Source organism: Micromesistius poutassou, assembly GCF_964030765.1.
Source record: "Micromesistius poutassou genome assembly, chromosome: 4".
NCBI classification, from domain to species: Eukaryota; Metazoa; Chordata; class Actinopteri; order Gadiformes; family Gadidae; genus Micromesistius; species Micromesistius poutassou.
This window is the reverse complement of record NC_140274.1, coordinates 7619467-7639641: the sequence shown is the minus strand read 5'-3', so window position 1 is coordinate 7639641 and position 20175 is coordinate 7619467. Positions and strand designations below refer to the sequence as shown.

General features: G+C 46.0%; 1 protein-coding gene across 4 annotated transcripts; it reads left to right on the top strand.

Moving 5' to 3' along the window:
• Positions 1-748: 748 nt before the first annotated feature.
• map4k1 (mitogen-activated protein kinase kinase kinase kinase 1) lies at positions 749-20159 on the top strand. 4 transcript variants are annotated; one of them, XM_084466946.1, is made up of 33 exons: positions 749-777; positions 1043-1150; positions 7180-7237; positions 7602-7692; positions 7965-8029; positions 8472-8527; positions 8640-8687; positions 8882-8924; positions 9098-9170; positions 9296-9427; positions 9868-9930; positions 10048-10129; positions 10622-10738; positions 11359-11440; positions 11659-11696; positions 11938-11981; positions 12148-12192; positions 12392-12412; positions 12518-12566; positions 12772-12922; positions 13562-13629; positions 13915-13956; positions 14052-14130; positions 14239-14315; positions 14555-14615; positions 15307-15409; positions 15670-15728; positions 16095-16198; positions 16962-17139; positions 17840-17908; positions 18107-18202; positions 18562-18688; positions 19144-20159. In XM_084466946.1, the coding sequence occupies exons 2-33, from the start codon at positions 1043-1045 to the stop codon at positions 19241-19243; spliced, it is 2529 nt and encodes an 842-aa protein (XP_084323072.1). In that variant the 5' UTR covers positions 749-777; the 3' UTR covers positions 19244-20159. The 4 variants fall into 4 exon arrangements, with proteins under 4 accessions (XP_084323072.1, XP_084323074.1, XP_084323073.1 ...); XM_084466948.1 differs by lacking the exon at positions 749-777 and having other exon boundaries at positions 784-1150; positions 13918-13956; XM_084466947.1 differs by lacking the exon at positions 749-777 and having other exon boundaries at positions 784-1150; positions 16098-16198.
• The last annotated feature ends 16 nt before the right edge of the window (positions 20160-20175 follow it).

Genomic DNA, 20175 nt, shown 5'->3' with positions numbered 1-20175 from the left:
CAGATCTGTCAGCCTCGCTGGATGAAACAGCACAAACATTGCTCGTTACGGTACTGTGATTCTGTATCACTGTATACGCTACACCATGGGTAATGTTTTTCGGTGGCCCCATTATTCATGGCTCTTGTTGTGGTAAGACCGGTTCACAGGAAGTTAAAGGGAGCTACAAGCACGAAGCGTTCTGCTGATCTGCAACATACATATACACATATTGTTCTCCTTCATCTTCTCAGCCTTATCTTGCTAGATCCCCTCCCCCCTCTCTTACAACCATGAATGCGCACAGTGTGCAGCCCCACGCAGCAGTGGAAACCCACAAAGACGCACTTCACTGAAACAGACTTAACACCAGAGCCTTCCCCATGACCTCGGCCAACTGAAAGAACTGCATTAACGCTTCATTATAAAGCAGTGACAATCAAGATACTTTTATTACTGTAAACTTGTTAGGCCTTGTTATATTTATTCAGTATAGGTCCATGAAGTGCACACATACACACATAAATGCACATTCATGAATAACTACATACATACGTACATACAGTACATACAGTACACACACACACACACACACACACACACACACACACACACACACACACACACACACACACACACACACACACACACACATGCCTACAGGAAACAAAATTGTTTAAATGAAACGAAAGCCTGTTTGACAGAGAGAGGGTGTGTGTGTGTGTGTGGAGGAGCGAGAGAGAGCGAGGGGGCAAGAGAGAGACAGATGGGAGGGTTGCTTGAGTGAGAAACAGGAAGGTGTGTGAGTGACAGACTGAATGAGAAAATACATTAGCTGTTAGCTTGAGGGAGATCAGCTACCTTTCAGCATGAGCCAGTAGACACTGCGAGAGTGTGTGTGTTTGTGTGTGTGTACAAGAGACGGTTCAGCCAGAGTGTGTGTGTGTGTGTGTTGTGTATATTTATATGTGTGTGTTTGACTATTAGTAGGGACATGTGTGAGGGGCTGTGTGTGAGGACATAAGAATATGTCAAAGCAGCATTTCTGTTAATATCAAACAAGATGGATTCCCAGCAGAAGATGACGTTGGACATCTCCACGACAGATCCCCAGGAGGACTTTGATATTCTCGTCAGGGTTGGAGGAGGGACCTATGGAGATGTGTACAAGGTCAGGCCCATCCACCTTCTCTTGTTGTGGTATCAATGTGAGTCTAAACACTGTGGGAAAGTCAGGCAATTTGGGAAAATGTGAAAATTGTTTGTAATCTTTGTAATCTCAGCAGATTTACACATTCTCAACAATTTGACAAATGTGTAAATCTGAAAAAAATATAACATTCTTATGAGAATGTTTTAATTTTGAAGAAATATCAAAATAGGTTGTTGAGGTTTTTGTTGTCTGCTGCCAGATGCAGGGTCTGTATGTACAGGCCCTTCAGCATGTGAACACCTGCCTTTCTCGAGCGGAAGAGTTCTACTTTCACCCGTAGTGAAACAGGAATCACAAAGATGTCAAAGAACATTTTAACCATCTACATGCTCTAGATGGTACTTGATTCTTTCAGTCATATAACCTTATTTTTCGCTTTAAGCAATATTATTACATAATTCATATCGCCATATTATGAGTGAAGGCTGGAACCTGATAAAAGTGTGTAGGCCTACTGTCGAGCACCACCTTATATTTTTTGTATAAGAAGCTCCTCAATGCTGTCTTTGTGACATATTAACTTGGAGAATGGCGCCTTGAAATCGAAACGTTAACATCCACACGTTGTTTGTCAAACAAAGGAAACACCTTTGGGTTTGTCAATTCTGAGGGTTAGAATAATGTTGAAGAATGAAGAATGTAAGTCTTACATATACTCAGTGACCATATAGGAATATGGTCACTGAGGTTCTAGCTCTACCTTGGAAATGGTTTCCATGGTATCAGATAATAGCCGTGATGCTAGCTGTAGCATCACGAGAGGGGCAGAGGGGAAAGATCTTTGTAGACAACAACAGCGAACAACACCCGCGTCGGCTATTAGAGTGAACGAGGAGGGAAACTTTTTTTTTTTTACAGTTCACACTGGGACCACCGCTTCACAGTGACCTCTGCTCAGTCTGAGCCCCCCTCCGTCCACCGTCACCCATTCCCCCACTTCCTTCCTGTGTGTACTGCTAGACTGACGGGTGTCTCCACGTCAGTTTTGGCAGTTTGGAAGACCCACACACACACACACAGCTGTAGGTGTGTGTGCGTCTGTGTCTGACATCGAAGCCATGCATACAACTGCGCACAGACGGAAGGTGTGTGTGTACGGGTCACAAATGTCCTTCTGTGGGGTTTCTGGGCTTGATTTCCACCAAGGGCTGTAGGTTTATAATTCAGAGATGACTCTCTTTAATTTCCTCTGAGATGTTAAAATGCCAGGCTCATGAAAAGGTTTCCAGATTAACATGATATGCAAAGTCCAGTCCATTTCCTACTGACATGAATGTAGGCATTCCAGCACATTCTAGTTTCTTCCACTCCAAGCAGTCCTAAAGAGTCTCAAACGGTAGACGACCTGGCTGAGAGTGGGGTTAATGGCGTTGCCATGGCAGCTCTGCCTCCATTGAGTTAGGTTGAAACCACGTGGTCCCCACCACCACTAACCTAGCTAGCGGTGGGGTTTGAAGGCTGAGGAAACTGATGCTGTTGACTGTGTGACCGATGCAAAGCAGAGGGAGACGTGGAGGGGGGGGGGGGGGGGGGCGGGGGTGAAAAGAACTTCCTCTAATGCTGCGTTTCCACCGGCAGGTGCGCTTCGGCCCAGCACACCTTGTCCCAGTAGTGAAGGTGCGGTTTGGCCCAGCTCAGTTACGGCTTGCGTTTCCACCGCCGACAGTACCCTTATGGTAGGGCGGGCTGACCGTCACCCACTGTGGGAAATGCGCCATAAAGGAAACGTGGATAGACCTTGCTGACAGCTGTTTTTCACACCATACTCGAGATATTTGCATGTAGTTCACACACACACACACACACACACACACACACACACACACACACACACACACACACACACACACCTTCTGCAATGTGTGCAGACTGCAGCATTTTCAACTGAGAGATCACTCGTCAAGCAAACCAGAAACAATTACCAAAACGTTTTATTCGGAAACCGTTCATTTGGCATTTTCAAACACGAAAACAGCTCCCAAGAATCACAAATCATTCAATTGTTAATTATTAGACAATGAACAACCAAATTGTCTAAACTTTCAAAATGGAGGTGTTCATTGTGCTGTGATGTCGATCATGCGATCATGTGTCTAGCGTTTGTGTTTACCTGCTGAAAGATGGGGCTTCCAGTAGCAGCCGTCCGCAGTGGAGCAGCAGAGGCCCATAACAAAGTAGGCCTACCCTACCCTAAACAATAGCCTAACTCAAAGGCAGTCAACCCTCATACATTTCAAATGTTCCCGATAGATACCATTCATTCTCTGTTTAGAGGTGTCTCCCGCTAGGTCTGCAATAGTAAGAAGCAGGTAGGAAACTGGGAGGCTGATGGGGTTCTGGTGTGAGTTTATCGTACATAGACTGAAGGCTAAAAAAATACTTTTGGACATTTTTGACTTTCAAAAAGGTGTACTTTGGCGGAAACTATGGCATTTTATTCTCGGCTCTTTTCTCAAAAAATTCTGTCAGTATTCTGTTCACACACATGAACGCTCAGATTGTGTTTGGTTTAAATGTTCTTGTTTCAAGTTGAAATATAACATACGTATTTGACAGATTTTACAGGCCTGTTTTCTGTTGGAGCAGAAGGAGAGCACAGTGATGTCACACAAAAACATATCTTTCTTTACTTAACGACGCAGGATCAAACTGTAAAGAAAGGCGGAAACAATCCCCTTGAGCTACATTTACCCATTTGTTGTTTCATCATTGTTTTATTGTAAAGTTTATTCTAAGAATGTAAGACAACATACATATACATACTCTATACGTCTTGCTTTGTTGTTGATTGATTGTTGAATTAATAAAGAGCTATAACATTTATTATTATTATTACTGTTGCAACCGGTGTTAAAGTCAAGACAGAGAGTGCTTGAAAGTCTTAAGTATGTAGGTGAGCTAGTTTTAAATAACCAACTCCAATCTATTGTTCTTCTGCCTAACACACTCAGTCAGTCACGTCACATCACAGGTTTGACTTGACAGGCCAGGTGAGGAGTATTTATATACTAAGGAATGCTGAAATTAGTTGTGTGTGAGTATTTGCGTTTGTGTGTGTATGTGCATGCGAGTGTGTGTGTGTGTGTGTGCATGCACAAGTTTGTATGTACTGGTGTATGTGTGTGTGCTTGCGTTAGGGTGTGTTCAAATGTCTCCTCTGTTTTCATTGAGGTGACATTTAAAAAGGAAAGAGGAAGAGAAACTGGGCTTACAAAAAGCATCACCCAAAATGCCAGCATGTGCTTGTGGGTTCTAATGTGCCAAAACGGAAAGGCCTTCTGTGCATTTAACCCATCCTACGCTCACCGCTAGGAGAAGTGGGCTGTCTGCCTCACAGGGCGGCCCCCGGGAACCAGCTCCAGGTGTAGGGCCCTTGCCTTGGTTACGGAGAGGGCAGGTGCTCTGACTTGCATGTCTTTGTGGTGTACGAGGACAACAGGAGGAAACCCACTTGGGGTGAACTGACACGAGACAAACTAAATAATGTGCACGTGTGCGCATGCTTGTTTCAGTGGGTACATCTGTTTGATGATGTGTGTATCTGCGTGGGTTAATGCGCGTTGGTACGTGGATCTGTGTGTGTCTTAATTAATTTGTGTGTGTGTGTGTGTGTGCGTGCGTTCTAGTGCATTAAAGTGTGTGTGCATCTGTGCCAAACTAATGGGTGTTAGACATCTTGCAATGTGCAATGCAACACTTACCCTACCCTAACTTACCCACTTACCCACTGTTACCCTAACTGTCTCCACCTTGAGCTGTTAATCACACAAAGGTTTCAGGACACAGCGGTGTGCTCTGTTTGTGACAGACGTGTTCATCCTATGAAATTAAAGTGGCTGCTTCATTATGTCATCTGAAGTCTAACTGATTTGTATTTCAATGTGCGGTATACATGTTCAAAATACAGTATGCACAGTGTGTTTCTGTGTGTGTGTCCCAGTCCTAGATGTGTGTGTGTGTGTGTGTGTGATTCTGTGTGTGTGTCCCAGTCCTCGATGTGTCTGTGTGTGTGTGTGTGTGATCTGTTGTGTGGTAGGGCAGGGAGGGTTGTGATGGAGGCCCTGGGGAGAAGACGGTCCTCTATAGTCTATTGGTGCCGGATCTCATTGTCGGGAACCGTTTCAGGGGCCAGGCCGTATGCCTAGCCTGCAGGCCAGGCGACTGATGCAGATGGTGCCCAACCTGTAGTGCAGGTGGGGCCGCCTTCACCACACGGTGCTGTTGTCCTTCACCTCATCCGCCGTGCAGCTTTAGCACCAAACAGCAGTGAGTCAGGATGCTCTGTACACTGCTCCCGTAGAAAGCATTCATGGCCTGTCTGTGTACGAAGTGTATTCAGGTATGTTCATGTTAAGACTGTGTAGAGCTTTTATGTATTAGGATGCATGTATTTTCAACCCTGACCCAATCACCAAAGACATAAAGACAACCTGCAATATGGTATCACAATGTAATCAGGTCTGAGTAAAAGTTATTTGGTGTTCCTTGCATCTGTTCAGTCTGTGTCGCGATGGGAGTTTGGTCATGATGTGTGTATGCGTGTGTGCATGAGATAGTACACGGTTGCGGGTCTATGCAACTCTGTAGAAAAGTCTATGGTGACCCAATGTGGTAGCGTGACCATGGCAACGGCTGACATTTTAGCTACACTGCATCTCCATTGCGTGGAATGTGTTGACTTGTTGTTGTAGATCAGTTATTGTTGTTATTGTACAGCTTGAGATGGTCTTTCCTTTTAGTGACCTTCCGACCACACACACACACGTGTGCTCACACATACTTGCGCACTCACACATACATACACTCACGCACACACACACACACACACACACACACACACACACACACACACACACACACACACACACACACACACACACACACACACACACACACACACACACACACACACACACACACACACACACACACACACAGCCAAAATGGAGTTTCCATTGTCTGTTGTTATTTACAGCAGCGGTCCTCCCACATATAAAAAGCCATCGGAGACAGAAACAGCTGACTTATCGTAATATAATGAACAAGTTGTTTCCAGTTGCTTTTGTTTGCGGGAAATATCATCATTCATTGATTGTTGCCTATATGACAATAGTTGCCTGCTTTCAATAACTCTAAACTTAAGTTTAAGTTTATTGTCTGCCTCAATTGTTTCTTAACTAATTAATTTCCTGTCAAAGAAGAGTCGGTGCTATGCTTTAAGCTCCATGATTTGGGGAATTGATTGAAGAAGTTTAGAAAATGTAAACACACAAAAAACTTAGATTCACTCCAGACGTATGCCCTCTACGCCTAATATTTGTACAAATATGAAGTCCCAAATTCACTATGAATATGGCCCTAATATTTTGAATTTATCTTCGAGCTGACAGAAAATCGTCTTTGGCGTGGCTCACATTAAAAAGATAACTAACTCACCCTAACCCTACCACACAATATCCAATAACCTACACATCATGACTCATTAACTCAAACACATGTTGAGCCCACAGTTTTGTGGCTGTGGTGGTTGTCTGGTGTCTGTCTTAGAGACATCAAACCGTCACACTTATAAAGGTCAGAGATAGAGGGTGTGGAGTGTGGGAGGTGCAGTCAGTGTCAACGCTGAGGGTTGAACATGTGCATAAAAAATGTCCATTAAGGGATTGTGGACGTGTTTACCATTTGAACACAACACATTAAACATGTAAGAGTGTCGTGTGTTCCTGCGATGTGCACAGCAATTAAAGTGACCATTTCACAACTGTACAAAATAATATAAATGCGTGTGTGTGCGCATGTGTGTGTGGTGTGTGTCGGTGTGTGTGTGTGTGTGGTGTGTGTGTGTGGTGTGTGGTGTGTGTGTGTGTGTGTGTGTGTGTGTGTGTGTGTGTGTGTGTGTGTGTCTGTCGGTGTGTGTGTGTGTGTGTGTGTGTGTATGTGGTGTGTGTGTGTGTGTGTGTGTGTGTGTGTGCTTGTGTTGTCTACAGGCTCGTTACAAACAGAACGGCGAGCTGGCAGCCATGAAGGTGGTCAACATGGAACCAGGTGAGATGAGCAACAGGATCACATGCGTTACTATGACGACTGGAATGGAACCATCAGAAGAACTACATCTCAATGTATTCACATGTTGCTCTGTGCTCCCTTCCCTGTGCCTCCCTCATGTCTCTCTCCCTCTCACTCACTCCCTATTTGCCTTGCACTCCACCACCCTCCTCTGCTGCTCACTAATATCGGCTCTGTCTGTCTCTCTCTACTCTCTGTCTGTCTCTCTCTAATCTCTGTCTGTCTCTCTCTTCTCGGTCTCTCTCTCTACTCTCTCTCTCTCTCTCTTCTTGGTCTCTTCCTCTCCTCTCTGTCTCTCTCTCTCTCCTCTCTCTCTCTCACTCTCTCTCTCTCTCTGTCACAGAGGATGACTTCTCCATCATCCAGCAGGAGATCGTCATCGTGAAGAGCTGCAAACACAAAAACATAGTGGCCTACTATGGCAGCTACATATGGTGAGCGTTGCTCCATCTCTCTCTCTCTCTCTCTCTCTCTCTGTTAGTCAGGAAGTTGCCTTAATGAAGTCACCACTCACCACAACTAGCTGACTGATTTAACTCCTGCTTAATAACACCCCCCCATCGCTCTCCTATGCATTCTACATTCCATATGCAAAAGAGCCTCTCCCCGTGTGATGGAGTGGCTCCAGCCAGGCGCCTGTGCTCTGTCTGTGCTGTATTCCTGCTCTCCTCTTCAGTCTCACAGAGCACTGTCTGTCTGTCTGCAGGGTCAAACAGCTGTGGATCTGCATGGAGTTCTGTGGCGGGGGCTCCCTTCAGGACGTCTACCATGGTGTGTGTCTGTGGGCGGGGTATTTAGGGCTGTGACTAAAAACAGACAAGCACTCGTGTGCATTGTAAAACCAAAGGGTAGTCTCTGTTGCTAAGAGATGAATGTGTTTGTTACCACCACCACCTCACACTCAACTCTCCCTCGGCCCTCAATAATGTTGTTTCTCTCTTCCTCTTTCTCCCTCTCTCTCTCCCAACCCCCCCCCCCCCCCCCCCCGTTTCTCTCTTCCTCTTTCTCCCTCTCTCTCTCGCACCCACCCCCCCCCCCCCCCCCCACACACACACACTCTCTCTCTCTCTAACACTATTTCGCTACCTCTCTCTCTCTGTAACACTATCGCTCTCTCTCTCTAACACTATCACTTTCTCTAACACTCTCTTCCTCTTTCTCCAACTCTCTCTCTCTCTCTCTCTCTCTCTCTCTCTCTCTCTCTCTCTCTCAGTGACTGGTCCTATGGCAGAGCTTCAGATAGCCTACATCTGCAGAGAGATGCTGCAGGTGGGACCACCTCTGCTGCTTCACCTTGTTGACTCACCAGTAGCCCTGCTGTCTGGGTTGACCATGTTGATGTTAACATGGGGTTATGTTGTGATGGGTGTTTTTATAACAGGGCCTGGACTACCTCCATGGACAGAAGAAGATACACAGGGACATCAAGGTCAAAGCTTTCCTTGTTGAACTGTACAATGTGGGGGCTCTTATTCTGAAATGTATCATTTTATTTTGATCAGAAATCATGAGGCTTGTGTTGTGAATTTAACATTTTTTCAACAGAGTGACTGTAAGCTAAAAGCAAACCTCCCTATATGGTCTGTCATTGAATTCTTGTAACTGTCCTCCATTATTCTTCAGGGCGCCAACATCCTCCTCAATGACCAGGGAGAGGTGAAGCTAGGTAAGGCCTGGCAATGACCAGAAAACCAAAAGCAATCCAAACCTATCTTTGCTATGCAGCTGGCCTTCCAGGCACAAGACTACATTTTCTTCAGAGCACAAAGTATCATACGACTCACAGAGAGCCTCTCGTAACCTCGACAGTGTCACATGTTTGTTATCTTCGTTCTCTAGCGGACTTTGGGATTTCCGCACAGATTACAGCGACTCTAGCTCGCAGGATGTCCTTCATTGGGACGCCATATTGGTAAGGTCACGAGTTCAGTTCCTATTCAACTAGCTAGGACCAGAGTGGAAATATATAATAATTGTTGTCGGGAAGGGGAATGGAAGCCCTGACCCGGGCAGTGTTAATGACCAACCTGTCCACAGGATGGCGCCAGAGGTGGCGGCTGTGGAGATGAAGGGAGGCTACAATGAGCTGTGTGACATCTGGTCGGTCGGCATCACAGCCATAGAGCTGGTGGAGATGCAACCGCCCTTGTTTGATGTACATCCACTACGGTAGGTACACACACACACACACACACACACACACACACACACACACACACACACACACACACACACACACACACACACACACTCACTCACTCACTCACTCACTCACTCACTCACTCACTCACTCACTCACTCACTCACTCACTCACTCACTCACTCACACACACACACACACATACGTTTTCAGTCACACCCACTATGGTAGGTAGGCACACACACACACAGGCATGCAGATACACATACATACAGATGCAAACAAAAACAAACACAGACCCACACACACACGTGATCAGAAGGTCAGAAGCGTAGGTTCAAGTATAATCTAGAATAAAAAATACTACATATGCATGACACAAATGCATGTCTCCTGAACACACAGAAACATTTACACACTGGCCCCTCAGTGCCTCCAGTCCCACTAACAGACGTCTACTCCTTCCCAGGGTCCTGTTCCTCATGTCTAAAAGTGGCTACCAGCCTCCCAAATTAAAGGACAAGTCCAGATGGTGAGGAACCACACAATGACCAAATAGAGCAAGAGAAGAACGTTCTCCGAATTAAGAGAGCAAGGAACAAACCTTTCCTTTTCTCTCTCTCTCTCTCTCTCTCTCTCTCTCTCTCAGGTCCTCTGCGTTCTATAGCTTTGTGAAGGCCATGCTGGTGAGGAACCCCAAGAAGAGGCCGAGTGCCTCCAAGATGCTGTCGGTGAGTTTGGGGTTGAGGGCTCACCAGGGGAGGGGGGAGGGCTGCGGGGCAGGACACTGGCTGATACCGACATAGGTCATTTTCTGCACCATGATCTCATTGTTGTTCTGGTGTCATCAACTGAGGGTGTTTTCACATATGAACGCAGTCATGTGGGACAGGAATGCATTTTGGCGGTGATCTGCAGTGGCCAGTGATAGCGTCGCCGTAGAATCAAACCCCTGTAATACAAAGAATGAAGGGATTTCCTCAAAGACCTCAAAAACGTCTTCCCTTCTAAAACCTCTGTCAGCATATAGTGTCAGAATATCAGAGTGAACATCCACTTAAGAGGCAAATGCAGCTGTAGATCAGCACCCCCTTAGACCCTCACCCCTAAGAAGGACACAGCTGTTAGAAACCCCCGTGGGAGGCGTGTGGGAGAAGTGTGCAGACGGGAGTGTTCCCCGGTTTTGTGGACCCAGCGCCTGCCTCCCTTCTGCCCCCCTGCAGCACATGTTTGTGAGCCAGCAGGGCCTGAGACAGCAGCTGACCATGGAGCTTCTGGACCGACTCAGGAACCCAGACAAGCTCAGGAGCTGTGTCTCCTCAGAGGACGAGGACATGGAGGTAGGACTCGGGTCTCAATACCAACCCTGTGTCTCTCCCTCATTCTTTCTGTCTCTCGCTATCTCCCCCTGTCTCTCTCTATCTCCCCCTGTCTCTCTCTATCTCCCTATGTCTCTCTCTATCTCCCCGTCTCTCTCTATCTCCCTCTGTCTCTCTCTATCTCCCTCTGTCTCTCTCTATCTCCCCCTGTCTCTCTCTATCTCCCCCTGTCTCTCTCTATCTCCCTCTGTCTCTCGCTATCTCCCCCTGTCTCTCTCTATCTCCCCCTGTCTCTCTCTATCTCCCTCTGTCTCTCTCTATCTCCCCCTGTCTCTCTCTATCTCCCTCTGTCTCTCTCTATCTCCCCCTGTCTCTCTCTATCTCCCCCTGTCTCTCTCTATCTCCCCCTGTCTCTCTCTATCTCCCTCTGTCTCTCTCTATTTATCGTTCTCAAAATTACAATTAAAATATGTCATTGGCAATGAAAGTGACTTGACTACCATGGGAAGACATCTATCTCCGTAACACCAACACGTTTGGTGAGATATGGCAGAGTACGGAAGGGAAGTGTATGTGGGAGATGGAACAGACAGACAGACAGACAGACAGACAGACAGACATGGTGTGTGGTGTGTTTCTAGGTGGCGGTTCCCGGTCACCTGAGAAGAATCCAGTCCATTAACCGACACAACCAGGCCGAGAGGAGCGACTCCGGGGCCAGTCGTACGTACACAAAAGTCAACTCAGGCCTTAGTTAATACATGTGTTACCAGTGGGCTTTAAAGTGAATATGTTCATCAAAAAGCAATGAATCAATCTCATCCTCCCCTTCTCATTTCTAACACAGTCGTACGTGCATATGAATATAGAAGTGTTATGGATACAAGCTGGTTTAAACTATTGATGAGTGCTCAATGGAAAGATGTTTTTTGTGCCCCTAGTGAATCAGATTTACACCACGAGGCCGGAGGAGAAAACGGTATGTTTCTACCGGATTGAACTGGTCTGCTTGGGTTCTTGTGAGTAACTGGTAAAGTGGAACACACAGAAAACATCCAGATTTGGTTTGATGGTTCATATCCAACCTGCAGGATTTGAACCCAGGCCTATGTGACAGAACAGAAACTGCCGTTATACTGCGGGGGAAACCCCTTGGGCTTGTGGGAGGTAATGAGCGGGCCTACGTTAACTACGTTAACATATTTTTTCCTTAATTACAGTTGCGGCCATCGTTTCCTAAAATTGGTGGTAAAAGTCCAATCAGGTGACTACACCCTCACTCTCCCAGCCAATCACCGGAGCATACACTAAACCAAGCTTGCTCCTCCTCTCTTTCCTTTTCTCAACGCTGGTGCTAATCTGCATCTGTTTGGTAATCTCTTTCTCTCTCTCTCTCCCTCCTTGTTCTCTCCCCCTCCGCCCCCCCAAAGGGACCACAACATGGAGTCAGACGATGACTATGATGACGTGGATGTGTGAGTATACTAGCGCATAGCTTCATTAAATCTTAAAAGCCTTTTTATTTCTCAAAGGTGACCGTGTTAACACATTTTGTTATGTGACCTGACTTGACTTGTGCTCTCTCTCTGTCTGTCTGTCTGTCTCTCTCTGTCTCTCTCTCTCTCTCTCTCTCTCTGAATGTCTTACTGTCCCTCCATCCCTGCCTTTCCTCAGCCTCACGCTAGAATCCCACAGGTAATCAAACCCGCCTTCAATCACAGCACTTCCAGTCAGCTTACAGGAATGCTCACTGTCAACACAAATGCACCAATCACAGCCAAATGCATTTTTTTTTGACAGGAGCCAGACCATGCCATTGGACGACACCCCTCCTCCTCTTCCTCCTAAGGTGAGCAGTACTGGACCTGGGTGTAGAGGAGGTCTCAAGTGAAAATAACTCTTCATGGTTTCTACATAGTGTGTGATTCTGAGTGACAGAAGCATGGACACATTGTTGTAATGTTTTATCACACTGATTATGTGTGTGTGTGTGTGTGTGTGTGTGTGTGTGTGTGTGTGTGTGTGTGTGTGTGTGTGTGTGTGTGTGCCTGCAGCCCCAGGCACGCACCAGCTCAGAAGAAAGTGTGACAGGGGGGGAGGAAGAGCGGACCTCCTACTACACCCGCACCCCCGTGGCCAGAACCTCTAGTGGGACTCACCCCCTACCTGCGCCCCACCCACACTCCACCAAACAACCATGCCCAAGTGGGTCTCGAGCCAAACAACACACACACTGCGTCTCATCAGCAAAACGCATCACAAATACACTGCTTCACTATGCTATGCTATGTGCTATGCTATATCATATGATGAATACACTACCATACTATGCCATGCTATGCTATCCTATATGCTATATGCAATATAATAGGATGAATACACTATACTATGCTTAACTGTACTATGCCCCATTCTGTAATGTATTACAGAATGCATGACATGAATTAGCTATACTATAGGTTCATCAGAATCAGGATCAGAATTGACTTTATTGTCAAGTAAGTTTAACACAAGGAATTGATCTTTGTGCATAGCAATTATAATAACAACATGCAACAGCCAACCCTCTAAATGGCTTATTTTACATAATTCCATTATATTATATAGATTATATTACATTTACATTTTGGCGCTTTAATGTCTTCAAGTGAGGCTGAGAGCAGTCAAAGCCTGTAATCAAACTGGTAGCATCTCCAAAAATTAAAAGTGCTGCAAAAGGAAAAAAGTTAAAGAAAAAAAAGCTTTGTCCAAGTAGCTATCAGACACTGGACGTTAGCAGAGTCCACTCAGTTATCAATTGGTGTGTGTGTGTGTGTGTGTGTGTGTGTGTGTGTACCTAAACAGAGAGCCAGGCTGAACTCACCCCTCCGGAGCTGCCTCCTAAAGACCCTCACAGGAGCCGGAAAACCAAGGTGATGACAGTTAGGTCAATCAAATATACAAATACAATGTGTATCTTCAGGTGGACGCTATTATTGTGTAATACCACGCGTGCGCCATATCCTTAGCATGGGTGAACTGAAAGATACTTTATTTTCCTTTATCAAACATTCTTTTTTATTTATTATATGTAAACATTTGTAAAGCATCAGTGAAAGTAGAACATGAGTTTCAATTATTGTTTTAACTGACATAATCTCTCTGTGTCCTTCATGTGTCCCATCTTACCCGTCCATCTTTGATGACGTCACGTCCAGAAGCTGTCAGAGTCCATCAGTCCGGTCTCCAAGAAGCCCCCTGTGAGTGTACTTCCTTTATGCCTTACATTGGTCTGTCGTCTTGCCGTTGACCAGCTGATGATCGCCTCTCCTCTGCTGTCTCTGTGGGGTCCCAGGTGTACTTCAAGAAGGTGTTCCATGGCTGTCCGCTGCATGTCAACTGCTCCACGGCCTGGGAAAACCCCAGCACCAGAGGTCCAACCCACACCCCCCACTGTCTGTAAGGCACTCTCACACATTGTGTTCTGTACTCACTCTGTAGCCTGGTCTCTCTCTCTCTCTCTCTCTCTCTCCCTGCCCCAGATCAACACCTGATCCTGGGGGCCGAGGAGGGCATATACACCCTCAACCTCCACAGCTCCGAGGCAACCATGGAACTGGTGAGGTTTTACTGGATATTCATAATAGAAAAAGACTAAACATTAAATACAGATCACATTTTACAGTACACTGCATCATATCATGTTACTTTACGTATAACGTTACATTATAGCATATTATATGACATTAGATGTTGTTTTGTCACTTTACATTATGTCATGTTAGGTTACATTGTCATTTTGAAGCAGTCGTAGAATGGGAGAACCAACCATTTGTCTCTCTTTTGTGTCTCGCCCAGCTGTACCCAGGGAGATGCACCTGGCTCTACACAATAAGCAACGTCCTAATGTCTCTCTCAGGTATGTACCTTTCAGGTGTTTGTAGCCCTCTTTAAAATACTCACTTTCCCAGCAAGCTATCGTCAACATTCACAATACAACACATCCATCCTCAACCATTCCTGTAATCAGGACTTCAATAAATACTATTATTTCTGTGGTTTCAGAGGAGATGAACCTTGTGTGTAGGGGTGGTTCTACTGTTTATTGTCCATTAGCAATTTGTGTGCTGTGTACTTTAAGGTACAATGTGTAGAATTTAGTCTAGTGGAACAGAAATTTAATAGAATATTCACAAGTATAAGTATAGTTTTAATTATTGTAGTATCCCAAGAAAAGAACCATTGTTGTGTCTTTGTTACCTTTGAATGATCCCTTTAAAGGTAAATAGGGCATGAGTCCTCTTCCATGGAACCTTCCATGTTGCACCGCCATCATAATCGCTTTCTTACTTGTAAACTCTGACCTATAGTTTTACAGACTAAATAACTGCAATTGCAATTTATAAATCCATCAAAGAAGCCAATCACTTGACGCTTGACGTTGATGCTTTCATAGATGATAACATTTTTTGTCATTACAGGCCAGTACAGGCCACCATAGCTTCTCCCACGTTGTTAGAAAGGGAGGGGTGAGGATGGGATATTACGTTGGTTGCAATTTGCAACCTCACCACTAGAGGCCACTAAATCCTACACACTGCACCTTTAAGGTAAATCCTCCCAGCTCCACTCCCACCTCCTGAAGGAGCTGTACGACCAGGCCCGCAAAGACCAGAGGCTGGGTGCCCTGCCCACACACAGGCTGCTACCTAGGTACCCTGTCTGTCTGCCTGGGCACCTGTCTTCATGCGTCTCATCTGTTTTCCTGTCCATCTGTCCTTCTATCTGTCAATCTGTCTCTTTCAGTCAGCCCAGCGGTCTGCCTGGCCGTCTGCAAGTCTGCCTCTGGCTGTCTTATTTCTCTATCTGGCTATCTGTCCGTCTGTCACTCAGTTTATCCATTGATCAGCTTCCTTTCCTTCCAGTTCCAATATGATTATGTAATCTTATTTAACCCTTTTTCCACTATTTAGGAAATATGCAGTGACGAGTAAAATACCAGATACGAAAGGCTGTAGGACCTGCTCAGTTGGTGAGACAAGATCATCCATAACACACAAACAGACAAGCGTCCTTTGTGTGTGTGTTTCAACTTGTGTGTGTGTGTGTGTGTGTGTGTTGATAGTCATTTCAAAAGCATTATTATTATCACAGATCAATAGTTATGCAACTTAATTTGTGGATTGATAAGTCTACATCACTGTCACTGCCAAAATGACACCTTATCAAATCGACAGACTTGGTTAGGGAAAAGGCCTTCCTCTTCTCAGCAAAACAATAGGTTTCAGAAATACATATCATCAGTTTGAAAGGCAGCATGGTGAGCACGATGTACTCCGGTGACCTGTATCCCACCTGAGGTCCGTCTGCTGGTCTCTGATGTCTCTCTCCTCTGCAGTAGACACGGGGCAGCGGGGCTGTGCCTTCCTGTGCTGCGCGCTGGACTCCAGCGTGCTGCTCCTGCAGTGGTACGAGCCCCTGCACAAGTTCATGCTGATCAAGGTGGGTGGGAGCCGCTGGTCTGAGCCATTGGTCCCCTGTACTGCTGCTGGTCTGAGCCACTGGTCTCCTGTACTGCTGCTGGTCAGAGCCACTGGTCTGTAGTACTGCTGCTGGTCAGAGCCACTGGTCTCCTGTACTGCTGCTGGTCAGAGCCACTGGTCTGTAGTACTGCTGCTGGTCAGAGCCACTGGTCTGTAGTACTGCTGCTGGTCAGAGCCACTGGTCTCCTGTACTGCTGCTGGTCAGAGCCACTGGTCTCCTGTACTGCTGCTGGTCAGAGCCACTGGTCTCCTGTACTGCTGCTGGTCAGAGCCACTGGTCTGTAGTACTGCTGCTGGTCAGAGCCACTGGTCTCCTGTACTGCTGCTGGTCAGAGCCACTGGTCTGTAGTACTGCTGCTGGTCAGAGCCACTGGTCTGTAGTACTGCTGCTGGTCAGAGCCACTGGTCTGTAGTACTGCTGCTGGTCAGAGCCACTGGTCTCCTGTACTGCTGCTGGTCAGAGCCACTGGTCTCCTGTTCGGCTGCTGGTCTCCTGTACTGCTGCTGGTCAGAGTTAATGGTTCTGGAGCCACTGGTTCTCCCCCAGCACTGCAGGGAGGCTACTGTCAACAGAGGAGATATAGATCCATTATTCAGATTCACGTTAGGGGATATTGCGGTATCATCTGAGTGTGTGTGTGTGTGTGTTTGTGTTTACAAACCACCCCAGTCATATCCCATTATAAGACCATTGAACAAGGGATCCGGTGTCTGTGTTCCAGAACTTTGACTTCCCGCTGCCCAGTCCGCTGAAGGTCTTCCAGATGCTGGTTGTCTCCCAGCAGGAGTACCCCCTGGTCTGCATCGGGGTGTCCCGCGGCCCGGACTCCCACCAACCAATCAGCTTCGACAACATCAACCTCAACTCCAACACATCCTGGTTCACCCACGCCGGCTTGGGTGAGCAGCAAATGGATAATAATAAAATAATAATACATTCAACTTATATAGCGCTTTTCTAAAAACTCAAAGTCGCTTAACAGAGTGAACACAAAATAAAATCATTTAATAATAACGTATATAAGATTAAAAAAAAAAGATAAAATAGGATAAAAATAGGTAGCTAAAAAATGGAAGGCTAGGAATAGTTCAAATGAGGGAGAGGAGAGAAGGGAAGGAGGTTATGTGTTGAAGGCGATCTTGAAGAGGTGTGTCTTGAGGGCCTGTTTAAATGATGGGAGTGTGGTAGCCTGTAGGATGTAGTTGGAGAGGGAGTTCTAGAGGGAGGGTGCTGCAACTGAGAAGGCCCTGTCACCCCAGGTCCGAAGCTTGGTCCGGGGGGTTTTGAGTGTCTTTGTGTCCGTAGACTGGACCACTAATTAGTTAGCGATTTCCTGTTGATGTCAAGTGACGTTACATTTGGCTGGATTTAAAGACACGGTTCTGCTAGTTTATTAGTTAATCCACCTACCATAAATAACAGCAGTCACAGGATATTAAACGGGTTGATGAACATTTAAGTTTTTTTTTAGCATGGGCCGAGGGTCATTACAACACAATGTGAATTGCGTGTTGTTGTCTGAGCATGTGTTTGATTTTTTGCTTGTGTGTATATGCATGTTTGTGTATCGTGTGTGTGCATGTATGTGTGTGTTTGCAGAGAAACGATGCCCGGATGTAGTTCAAGTGAACCAACTAGACAGCAACTCACTGCTTGTCCTTCTAGAAAGTAAGAAAATACAGTCAAGTCCCTCAAGCACTTCTTATTCTCATACTTTAAGTATAAAACATTGCCTGAAAGGTTTTTCATGCTGCGAGATCGGCCATATCGGAATCCCTCTGTAGAGAGCAGGATTAATGCGACTGGCCTGCTCGCTATCTTCATCATGGTTCTTCATCCAGCTCACGTCCCTTCTGCTCCACACAGGGTCAGTACACGTGGTCGGCCTGGAGGGGGAGACGAAGAGCAGCAGGGCTCACGGACCCAGCGAGACGACGTTCGACTTTAACGTGGACGCTGTAGGTCAGTAACTTATTAAAATAAATGACAGAAAAAAAAGTAGGTATGATTCTGTAGTACCTGAAACTGGTTTATAGATAGTCAAAGGTTTGGTATAAGAGTCTATTCCTACTTGTGTTATAGCGTGTTTTACATTAAAACATAATTGCCCCTCTCATATCTCTTTCCTTATCCGTTTTCTTTATCAACCTGTCCGGCCATCGACGTCTATCTCTCCGCCTGTCTCCACCTCTCTCTCATTCTATCTGTCGCTCCTTCTCGTCCTGTCTGTGTGTCTCTTGCCGCTATCTCTCCCCTCTGTGTGCATACCTGCCTTCCCTCTCATCCTGCCTGTCTCTCCTGCTGCCTGTCTGTCTCTCTAGTATATTTCGAGGACTCGTTGCTGGTGGTGTGGCGTCACGGCTGGCAGAGGAGAGGGGAGGGCTTCACGGAGGTGCTCCAGCAGACCACCGACCCCAGGAGGGAGTACCGGTTGATCGGCTCCGACAGGTACCACACGCCCGGGAGGATCCAGGGTTAGCCTTTGGCTCAAACTCAGTGTTAAATTATAGTAAAAGACTTCAGCACTCGACTTTACTGTAGGCGTATATATATATATATATATATATGGTGCTACTACTTCAGTGATTCCCAACTTGGGGTCGTGACCCCACTTGAGGTCCACTGATATGCATACAGGAAAAAGAAAAGTCCCTGTCCCTAATGACTATATATATGCAAAAAGACTAACCACATAGTGTGGAAACCACTGGTTAAAACTACCCCTGAATGTGATGCACAACTTCCCTTGTACGAGTCTGTCTGTTTAGTCTTAGCCTCTTGTAGACTCACGTTGCTATCAGTTTTTCAATTTCAGTTTCACTTTCAATTTTATAATCAAAAGTCAGGTTATCACTCTGTATGACCGGAGCACCCTAAAAAAACCAGAATCTCATTGACCTCAGGCTGGTTGTCATGGAGACGAGGATGGTGGAGGAGCACTCCCAGGGCACGTGTAACCTCTACATCCTGGAGATCGCAGAGAACTACGTTGTGCTGCCGTGACCAGAGAGCATCATGGGAAATCAGCTCTAGTCTGAATTGAATGTAAACATTGCCATTAGGTTACTGGGTATCTCTGTTAGTTAATATTGACAACCATGTGCTGTCCATACACATGTAGTGGTTTCTCTCTGTCTGGGAATACTCTCAGACATTATTTGTGGGTACAGATTGCTGTCAGTCATTTGGATGTAATGTAAAAAGACACCATGTGTGAGAAAATCATTGATTAAATGTGATACTCCCATCTGACACTAAATGGCAAAAAACAGTGTATAATTTCCCCCCTCTTGGCTGTCTGTCTGTCAGTCTGATTGTTTGTCAAAAGTCTGGATTCTAAACATGAAAGGCCTATTCACAAAACTCGCTTTGTCAGTGTGGGCTGGAACATCATTCCCCACACGATAAATCACAGAGCCAATGAGACTGCTGGTTTATTGATCTAGAACGGACAACAGTTAAACAGTCTGGGTAGTATGTGTGTGTGTGTGTGTGTGTGCATGTATGTACATATTTGAGTTTTTGCATGTTAGAGTGTGTTTATGTGCATGTATTTGTGTGTGAGAAGGAAGAGTGCGTGCATTCATGTATTCAACCTTTTAACCTCATTATCATCACTATATATTTTTTTCTGTCAAACCTGGGGGGTGATGTAGTTGGGATTGAGTTGTGACCTAATCGGCTCAGCTTTCCGTGACGTCAGGTATAATGTGCGCAGCTCGGAGTCGGTCGGTGGGTCAACCGACGACGTATCGGTGTCACTCATTCACGTGCACTGGTTGACGGAGCGCGAGCGACCCCCGTCGCATATGTTAAGCGCGCCTCTGGCTTCCACACGCAGCAGCAGCAGCGGTCTGCGTCCGGCGTCTTGCTATAAAATGCATTGGAGAGAATACCGTTTGATGGGAATAATAGCGCGGCTCCGTGTCTTCGCT

Bases quoted from the DNA above. Each gene is read 5' to 3' on its own strand.
- map4k1 (XM_084466946.1), top strand. From the start codon at position 1,043: ATGGATTCCCAGCAGAAGATGACGTTGGACATCTCCACGACAGATCCC. The intron at 10,130-10,621 runs GTGAGTTTGGGG...GCCCCCCTGCAG, and splicing joins GTGCCTCCAAGATGCTGTCG to CACATGTTTGTGAGCCAGCA. The intron at 14,616-15,306 runs GTATGTACCTTT...TGCACCTTTAAG, and splicing joins CGTCCTAATGTCTCTCTCAG to GTAAATCCTCCCAGCTCCAC.